At 53.2% G+C, this 10,000-nt stretch overlaps 1 protein-coding gene across 5 annotated transcripts in view; it reads left to right on the top strand.

The window, feature by feature from the left end:
- Positions 1-10,000, top strand: part of rasal2 (RAS protein activator like 2) — a 74,228-nt gene that overhangs the window by 22,156 nt on the left and 42,072 nt on the right. For 3 of the 5 annotated variants that reach the window (XM_034555530.1, XM_034555527.1, XM_034555529.1), the window contains 2 exons: positions 5,900-6,015; positions 6,670-6,749. In XM_034555530.1, coding sequence (XP_034411421.1) covers positions 5,900-6,015; positions 6,670-6,749 — 196 coding nt within the window. The remainder of the gene's footprint in view (positions 1-5,899; positions 6,016-6,669; positions 6,750-10,000) is intronic. The other 2 variants (XM_034555528.1, XM_034555531.1) reach the window with 1 other exon arrangement.

Below are 10,000 nucleotides of genomic sequence, written 5' to 3'. Positions count from 1 at the left end.
GTTGGTCCGTCTCTTAATACCGCCGCACTTTCTGTCTGTGGCACATTGGTCAAGCAAATGGAGATTTTGTTGGGGACTATTTTCAGCGGCGGATGAATACTGGTGCTCCAGTATTTGAGTATTTATGTGGGTTGATGATGATGGTGATGATGAAGGCTCATCGATGTGTTTTAATGGCTGTTTTCACTGTTTGAGTCTCAGCATGAAGACAAACGGAGAATATCATCAACATATGAAGGAATGGTTTGACTGGAGCTCTTACTGGTACAGCTGTTTGTGTATATAACACTAACACACACAGGTAGGTGGTTCAAGAGCTGGTTCAGGAGCCCGCTCGAGGCCTCCCGAGAGACCCTCAGACAAGATGGCTGATGAGCTGGAGAGGAAGTGAGCGTCTATATTTAGAAGAGTAAAAATCAATGATCAGGATGTGAGCTCTGAGGACGTGACCTTTTCTTACTGGAGACGAGTCACAAGTCACAGGGAGCTGGAGACGAGTCACAAGGAGCTGGAGACGAGTCACACGGAGCTGGAGACGAGTCACAAGGAGCTGGAGACGAGTCACAAGGAGCTGGAGACGAGTCACACGGAGCTGGAGACGGGTCACAGGGAGCTGGAGACGAGTCACAAGGAGCTGGAGACGAGTCACAAGGAGCTGGAGACGAGTCACAAGGAGCTGGAGATGAGTCACATGGAGCTGGAGACGAGTCACAAGGAGCTGGAGACGGGTCACAGGGAGCTGGAGACGAGTCACAAGGAGCTGGAGACGAGTCACAGGGAGCTGGAGACGAGTCACAGGGAGCTGGAGACGAGTCACAGGGAGCTGGAGACGAGTCACAAGGAGCTGGAGACGAGTCACATGGAGCTGGAGACAAGTCACAAGGAGCTGGAGATGAGTCACAAGTCACATGGAGCTGTAGACGAGTCACAGGGAGCTGGAGACGAGTCACAAGTCACATGGAGCTGTAGACGAGTCACATGGAGCTGAAGACGAGTCACAAGTCACATGGAGCTGGAGACGAGTCACAAGGAGCTGGAGACGAGTCACAAGTCACATGGAGCTGTAGACGAGTCACAGGGAGCTGGAGACGAGTCACAAGGAGCTGGAGACGAGTCACAAGTCACAGGGAGCTGGAAACAAGTCACAGGGAGCTGGAGGCGAGTCACAGGAAGCTGGAGACGAGTCACAGGGAGCTGGAGACGAGTCACAGGGAGCTGGAAACGAGTCACGAGTCACAGGGAGCTGGAGGCGAGTCACAGGGAGCTGGAGACGAGTCACAGGGAGCTGGAGACGAGTCACAAGTCACAGGGAGCTGGAAACGAGTCACAGGGAGCTGGAGACGAGTCAGAAGTCACAGGGAGCTGGAAACGAGTCACAGGGAGCTGGAGGCGAGTCACAGGGAGCTGGAGACGAGTCACAGGGAGCTGGAGACGAGTCACAAGTCACAGGGAGCTGGAAACGAGTCACAGGGAGCTGGAGGCGAGTCACAGGGAGCTGGAGACGAGTCACAGGGAGCTGGAGACGAGTCACAAGTCACAGGGAGCTGGAAACGAGTCACAGGGAGCTGGAGACGAGTCACAAGTCACAGGGAGCTGGAGACGAGTCACAGGGAGCTGGAGACGAGTCACAAGTCACAGGGAGCTGGAAACGAGTCACAGGGAGCTGGAGACGAGTCACAAGTCACAGGGAGCTGGAGACGAGTCACAGGGAGCTGGAGACGAGTCACAAGTCACAGGGAGCTGGAAACGAGTCACAAGTCACAGGGAGCTGGAGACGAGTCACAGGGAGCTGGAAACGAGTCACAAGTCACAGGGAGCTGGAGACGAGTTACGAGTCACAGGGAGCTGGAGACGAGTCACAAGTAACAGGGAGCTGGAGACGAGTCACAGGGAGCTGAAGACGAGTCACAGGGAGCTGGAGACGAGTCACGAGTCACAGGGAGCTGGAGACGAGTCACAGGGAGCTGGAGACGAGTCACAAGTCACAGGGAGCTGGAGGCGAGTCACAGGGAGCTGGAGACGAGTCACAAGTCACAGGGAGCTGGAGGCGAGTCACAAGTCACAGGGAGCTGGAGACGAGTCACAAGTCACAGGGAGCTGGAGACGAGTCACAAGTCACAAGGAGCTGGAGACGAGTCACAGGGAGCTGGAGACGAGTCACAAGTCACAGGGAGCTGGAGGCGAGTCACAAGTCACAGGGAGCTGGAGACGAGTCACAAGTCACAGGGAGCTGGAGACGAGTCACAGGGAGCTGGAGACGAGTCACGAGTCACAGGGAGCTGGAGACGAGTCACAAGTCACAAGGAGCTGGAGACAAGTCACAGGGAGCTGGAGACGAGTCACAGGGAGCTGGAGACGAGTCACGAGTCACAGGGAGCTGGAGACGAGTCACAAGTCACAAGGAGCTGGAGACGAGTCACAGGGAGCTGGAGACGAGTCACAAGTCACAGGGAGCTGGAGGCGAGTCACAAGTCACAGGGAGCTGGAGACGAGTCACAAGTCACAGGGAGCTGGAGGCCAGTCACAAGTCACAGGGAGCTGGAGGCCAGTCACAAGTCACAGGGAGCTGGAGGCGAGTCACAAGTCACAGGGAGCTGGAGGAGTCACAAGTCACAGGGAGCTGGAGACGAGTCACAAGTCACAGGGAGCTGGAGGCGAGTCACAAGTCACAGGGAGCTGGAGACGAGTCACAAGGAGCTGGAGACGAGTCACAAGTCACAGGGAGCTGGAGGCGAGTCACAAGTCACAGGGAGCTGGAGACGAGTCACAAGTCACAGGGAGCTGGAGACGAGTCACAGGGAGCTGGAGACGAGTCACAAGTCACAGGGAGCTGGAAACGAGTCACAAGGAGCTGGAGGCGAGTCACAAGTCACAGGGAGCTGGAGACGAGTCACAAGTCACAGGGAGCTGAAGACGAGTCACAAGGAGCTGGAGACGAGTCACAAGTCACAGGGAGCTGGAGACGAGTCACAAGGAGCTGGAGACGAGTCACAAGTCACAGGGAGCTGGAGGCGAGTCACAAGTCACAGGGAGCTGAAGACGAGTCACAAGGAGCTGGAGACGAGTCACAAGTCACAGGGAGCTGGAGACGAGTCACAAGGAGCTGGAGACGAGTCACAAGTCACAGGGAGCTGGAGGCGAGTCACAAGTCACAGGGAGCTGGAGGCGAGTCACAAGTCACAGGGAGCTGAAGACGAGTCACAAGTCACAGGGAGCTGGAAACGAGTCACAAGGAGCTGGAGGCGAGTCACAAGTCACAGGGAGCTGGAGGCGAGTCACAAGTCACAGGGAGCTGGAGACGAGTCACAAGGAGCTGGAGGCGAGTCACAAGTCACAGGGAGCTGGAGACGAGTCACGAGTCACAGGGAGCTGGAGACGAGTCACAGGGAGCTGGAGACGAGTCACAAGTCACAGGGAGCTGGAGGCGAGTCACAAGTCACAGGGAGCTGGAGACGAGTCACAAGTCACAGGGAGCTGGAGGCGAGTCACAAGTCACAGGGAGCTGGAGACGAGTCACAAGTCACAGGGAGCTGGAGACGAGTCACAGGGAGCTGGAGACGAGTCACAAGTCACAGGGAGCTGGAAACGAGTCACAAGGAGCTGGAGGCGAGTCACAAGTCACAGGGAGCTGGAGACGAGTCACAAGTCACAGGGAGCTGGAGACGAGTCACAGGGAGCTGGAGACGAGTCACAAGTCACAGGGAGCTGGAGACGAGTCACAAGTCACAGGGAGCTGGAAACGAGTCACAAGGAGCTGGAGGCGAGTCACAAGTCACAGGGAGCTGGAGACGAGTCACGAGTCACAGGGAGCTGGAGGCGAGTCACAGGGAGCTGGAGACGAGTCACAAGTCACAGGGAGCTGGAGGCGAGTCACAGGGAGCTGGAGACGAGTCACAAGTCACAGGGAGCTGGAGGCGAGTCACAAGTCACAGGGAGCTGGAGGCGAGTCACAAGTCACAGGGAGCTGGAGGCGAGTCACAGGGAGCTGGAAACGAGTCACAAGGAGCTGGAGGCGAGTCACAAGTCACAGGGAGCTGGAGACGAGTCACAAGTCACAGGGAGCTGAAGACGAGTCACAAGGAGCTGGAGACGAGTCACAAGTCACAGGGAGCTGGAGACGAGTCACAAGGAGCTGGAGACGAGTCACAAGTCACAGGGAGCTGGAGGCGAGTCACAAGTCACAGGGAGCTGAAGACGAGTCACAAGGAGCTGGAGACGAGTCACAAGTCACAGGGAGCTGGAGACGAGTCACAAGGAGCTGGAGACGAGTCACAAGTCACAGGGAGCTGGAGGCGAGTCACAAGTCACAGGGAGCTGGAGGCGAGTCACAAGTCACAGGGAGCTGAAGACGAGTCACAAGTCACAGGGAGCTGGAAACGAGTCACAAGGAGCTGGAGGCGAGTCACAAGTCACAGGGAGCTGGAGACGAGTCACAAGGAGCTGGAGGCGAGTCACAAGTCACAGGGAGCTGGAGACGAGTCACAAGTCACAGGGAGCTGGAAACGAGTCACAAGGAGCTGGAGGCGAGTCACAAGTCACAGGGAGCTGGAGACGAGTCACGAGTCACAGGGAGCTGGAGGCGAGTCACAGGGAGCTGGAGACGAGTCACAAGTCACAGGGAGCTGGAGGCGAGTCACAGGGAGCTGGAGACGAGTCACAAGTCACAGGGAGCTGGAGGCAAGTCACAAGTCACAGGGAGCTGGAGGCGAGTCACAAGTCACAGGGAGCTGGAGGCGAGTCACAGGGAGCTGGAGACGAGTCACAAGTCACAGGGAGCTGGAGACGAGTCACAAGTCACAGGGAGCTGGAGACGAGTCACAAGTCACAGGGAGCTGGAGACGAGTCACAAGTCACAGGGAGCTGGAGGCGAGTCACAAGTCACAGGGAGCTGGAGGCGAGTCACAGGGAGCTGGAGACGAGTCACAAGTCACAGGGAGCTGGAGGCGAGTCACAAGTCACAGGGAGCTGGAGACGAGTCACAAGTCACAGGGAGCTGGAGGCGAGTCACAAGTCACAGGGAGCTGGAGACGAGTCACAGGGAGCTGGAGACGAGTCACAAGTCACAGGGAGCTGGAGGCGAGTCACAAGGCACAGGGAGCTGGAGACGAGTCACAAGGAGCTGGAGACGAGTCACAAGTCACAGGGAGCTGGAGGCGAGTCACAGGGAGCTGAAGACGAGTCACAAGTCACAGGGAGCTGGAAACGAGTCACAAGGAGCTGGAGGCGAGTCACAAGTCACAGGGAGCTGGAGACGAGTCACGAGTCACAGGGAGCTGGAGACGAGTCACAAGTCACAGGGAGCTGGAGACGAGTCACAAGTCACAGGGAGCTGGAGACGAGTCACAAGTCACAGGGAGCTGGAGGCGAGTCACGAGTCACAGGGAGCTGGAGGCGAGTCACGAGTCACAGGGAGCTGGAGGCGAGTCACAAGTCACAGGGAGCTGGAGGCGAGTCACGAGTCACAGGGAGCTGGAGACGAGTCACGAGTCACAGAGAGCTGGAGGCGAGTCACGAGTCACAGGGAGCTGGAGACGAGTCACGAGTCACAGGGAGCTGGAGCTTTCCTACTCGCCGTGTGTCCATAAACAAGTCATTCTGCTCATTTTGTGGCGTTACAAACTCGGAGAACATTTAAGTCATGTGACTGATCAGCTGGACCTATATCTTATCTAACAGCACCAGCTGACATGAAGGAACTTCTTCTGCTCTCTGCTTACTGGTAGATGACAGTGATGTCATAAACTTACCAGTTAATTCGCTCTCAAACCAGCAGGCGGAAACCAGCAGAATTCACTTTTTTAAAAGCTCGCCCTCTGAAAGGTCAACGCGCTATGACAAAAGAGCTTCGTGATGAACGCGTGTTTCCTTTCACCCGTGTGATCTGCTTTTATTTTGAAAGGGTCTTGTGTCTCTGCAGAAGCGTGTTCGGAGCGCTCCCCGAGGAGGAGGAGCATCTCCGGCCCGGGGAGCTCGGAGAAGAACGACAGCCCCAGCTCGTCGCCTTTCAAAGTGCCGGTGAGTTCGCAGGTCGTAGGACGTCCGACGCACGGCGGGCGAGAGCGAACGCAGAGACTTGTTTTTAATTAATAATATATAATAATATATAATCAATATATTTCGATATATTTCACTTCTTCCTACTTTAATACCACACAGTGGCTCATATTTTGTCCCGGTGGATTCTGGGATGTTTAAATAAAATAATAAAAATATATTATATTTATATTTATCATTAGTGTTAATGAAGTGTAATAATTAAATAAAATATATTATATTTTTATATATATATATATATATAATAGTTAACTGTAACAATGACCTCAGAGCTTTAGGAAGTTAAACAATAATTTATCAAATATTTATTTTATATTCATGTGAAAACATCTGGATTTATTCTAGTTTATCATCAACACTACATTTTACTAGATTACACCTGAATGCATCATGAGAACATTATCATTTACCTTCAGCCAGTAATCATGTTCATTGAGCAGAGCCTGAATGCATCATCATGTAACTGAAGTGAACCTCCTCCTCCCCCTACTCTCCCCCTCCCCCCCCCCCCTCCCCCCCTTCCCTCCTCTCTCCTCCTCCTCTCTCCCCCTACTCTCCCCCTCCCCCCCTTCCCTCCTCTCTCCTCCTCCTCTCTCCCCCTCCCCCTCCACTCAGGGTTTCTTCAGTAAGCGTCTCAAGGGGTCCATCAAGAGGACGAAGAGTCAGACCAAGCTGGACCGGAACACCAGCTTCAGGTAAGAGTTCCTCCACCTGAGATGATGTGATGTCATCTGATGATATCACATGACAAGGATAAGGACAGAGGAGAGAGGATGCTCTAGTGTGAAGGATAAGGACAGAGGAGAGAGGATGCTCTAGTGTGAAGGATGAGGACAGAGGAGAGAGGATGCTCTAGTGTGAAGGATAAGGACAGAGGAGAGAGGATGCTCTAGTGTGAAGGATGAGGACAGAGGAGAGAGGATGCTCTAGTGTGAAGGATAAGGACAGAGGAGAGAGGATGCTCTAGTGTGAAGGATAAGGACAGAGGAGAGAGGATGCTCTAGTGTGAAGGATGAGGACAGAGGAGAGAGGATGCTCTAGTGTGAAGGATAAGGACAGAGGAGAGAGAGGATGCTCTAGTGTGAAGGATAAGGACAGAGGAGAGAGGATGCTCTAGTGTGGAGGATAAGGACAGAGGAGAGAGGATGCTCTAGTGTGGAGGATAAGGACAGAGGAGAGAGGATGCTCTAGTGTGAAGGATAAGGACAGAGGAGAGAGGATGCTCTAGTGTGGAGGATAAGGACAGAGGAGAGAGGATGCTCTAGTGTGAAGGATAAGGACAGAGGAGAGAGGATGCTCTAGTGTGAAGGATAAGGACAGAGGAGAGAGGGTGCTCTAGTGTGAAGGATAAGGACAGAGGAGAGAGGATGCTCTAGTGTGGAGGATGAGGACAGAGGAGAGAGAGGATGCTCTAGTGTGGAGGATAAGGACAGAGGAGAGAGGATGCTCTAGTGTGAAGGATGAGGACAGAGGAGAGAGGATGCTCTAGTGTGAAGGATAAGGACAGAGGAGAGAGGATGCTCTAGTGTGGAGGATAAGGAGAGAGGAGAGAGGATGCTCTAGTGTGAAGGATAAGGACAGAGGAGAGAGGATGCTCTAGTGTGAAGGATAAGGACAGAGGAGAGAGAGGATGCTCTAGTGTGAAGGATAAGGACAGAGGAGAGAGGATGCTCTAGTGTGAAGGATAAGGACAGAGGAGAGAGGATGCTCTAGTGTGAAGGATAAGGACAGAGGAGAGAGGATGCTCTAGTGTGGAGGATAAGGACAGAGGAGAGAGGATGCTCTAGTGTGAAGGATAAGGACAGAGGAGAGAGGATGCTCTAGTGTGAAGGATAAGGACAGAGGAGAGAGGGTGCTCTAGTGTGAAGGATAAGGACAGAGGAGAGAGGATGCTCTAGTGTGGAGGATGAGGACAGAGGAGAGAGAGGATGCTCTAGTGTGGAGGATAAGGACAGAGGAGAGAGGATGCTCTAGTGTGAAGGATGAGGACAGAGGAGAGAGGATGCTCTAGTGTGAAGGATAAGGACAGAGGAGAGAGGATGCTCTAGTGTGAAGGATAAGGACAGAGGAGAGAGGATGCTCTAGTGTGGAGGATAAGGACAGAGGAGAGAGGATGCTCTAGTGTGGAGGATAAGGAGAGAGGAGAGAGGGTGCTCTAGTGTGAAGGATAAGGACAGAGGAGAGAGGATGCTCTAGTGTGAAGGATAAGGACAGAGGAGAGAGGATGCTCTAGTGTGGAGGATAAGGACAGAGGAGAGAGGATGCTCTAGTGTGAAGGATAAGGACAGAGGAGAGAGGATGCTCTAGTGTGAAGGATAAGGACAGAGGAGAGAGGATGCTCTAGTGTGGAGGATAAGGACAGAGGAGAGAGGGTGATCTAGTGTGAAGGATAAGGACAGAGGAGAGAGGGTGCTCTAGTGTGAAGGATAAGGACAGAGGAGAGAGGATGCTCTAGTGTGAAGGATAAGGACAGAGGAGAGAGGATGCTCTAGTGTGAAGGATAAGGACAGAGGAGAGAGGGTGCTCTAGTGTGAAGGATAAGGACAGAGGAGAGAGGATGCTCTAGTGTGAAGGATAAGGACAGAGGAGAGAGGATGCTCTAGTGTGAAGGATAAGGACAGAGGAGAGAGGATGCTCTAGTGTGAAGGATAAGGACAGAGGAGAGAGGATGCTCTAGTGTGAAGGATAAGGACAGAGGAGAGAGGATGCTCTAGTGTGAAGGATAAGGAGAGAGGAGAGAGGATGCTCTAGTGTGAAGGATAAGGACAGAGGAGAGAGGGTGCTCTAGTGTGAAGGATAAGGACAGAGGAGAGAGGATGCTCTAGTGTGAAGGATAAGGACAGAGGAGAGAGGATGCTCTAGTGTGAAGGATAAGGACAGAGGAGAGAGGATGCTCTAGTGTGAAGGATAAGGACAGAGGAGAGAGGATGCTCTAGTGTGAAGGATAAGGACAGAGGAGAGAGGATGCTCTAGTGTGAAGGATAAGGACAGAGGAGAGAGGATGCTCTAGTGTGAAGGATAAGGAGAGAGGAGAGAGGATGCTCTAGTGTGAAGGATAAGGAGAGAGGAGAGAGGATGCTCTAGTGTGAAGGATAAGGAGAGAGGAGAGAGGATGCTCTAGTGTGAAGGATAAGGACAGAGGAGAGAGGATGCTCTAGTGTGAAGGATAAGGACAGAGGAGAGAGGATGCTCTAGTGTGAAGGATAAGGACAGAGGAGAGAGGATGCTCTAGTGTGGAGGATAAGGACAGAGGAGAGAGGGTGATCTAGTGTGAAGGATAAGGACAGAGGAGAGAGGGTGCTCTAGTGTGGAGGATAAGGACAGAGGAGAGAGGATGCTCTAGTGTGAAGGATAAGGACAGAGGAGAGAGGATGCTCTAGTGTGAAGGATAAGGACAGAGGAGAGAGGGTGCTCTAGTGTGAAGGATAAGGACAGAGGAGAGAGGATGCTCTAGTGTGGAGGATAAGGACAGAGGAGAGAGGATGCTCTAGTGTGAAGGATAAGGACAGAGGAGAGAGGATGCTCTAGTGTGAAGGATAAGGACAGAGGAGAGAGGGTGCTCTAGTGTGAAGGATAAGGACAGAGGAGAGAGGATGCTCTAGTGTGAAGGATAAGGACAGAGGAGAGAGGATGCTCTAGTGTGAAGGATAAGGACAGAGGAGAGAGGATGCTCTAGTGTGGAGGATAAGGACAGAGGAGAGAGGATGCTCTAGTGTGGAGGATAAGGAGAGAGGAGAGAGGGTGCTCTAGTGTGAAGGATAAGGACAGAGGAGAGAGGATGCTCTAGTGTGAAGGATAAGGACAGAGGAGAGAGGATGCTCTAGTGTGGAGGATAAGGACAGAGGAGAGAGGATGCTCTAGTGTGAAGGATAAGGACAGAGGAGAGAGGATGCTCTAGTGTGAAGGATAAGGACAGAGGAGAGAGGATGCTCTAGTGTGGAGGATA

The sequence above is a fragment of the Cyclopterus lumpus genome, chromosome 17, assembly GCF_009769545.1.
Source record: "Cyclopterus lumpus isolate fCycLum1 chromosome 17, fCycLum1.pri, whole genome shotgun sequence".
Taxonomy (NCBI): domain Eukaryota; kingdom Metazoa; phylum Chordata; class Actinopteri; order Perciformes; family Cyclopteridae; genus Cyclopterus; species Cyclopterus lumpus.
The sequence above is the reverse complement of the archived record's forward strand: the minus strand, read 5'-3'. Positions and strand labels throughout refer to the sequence as shown.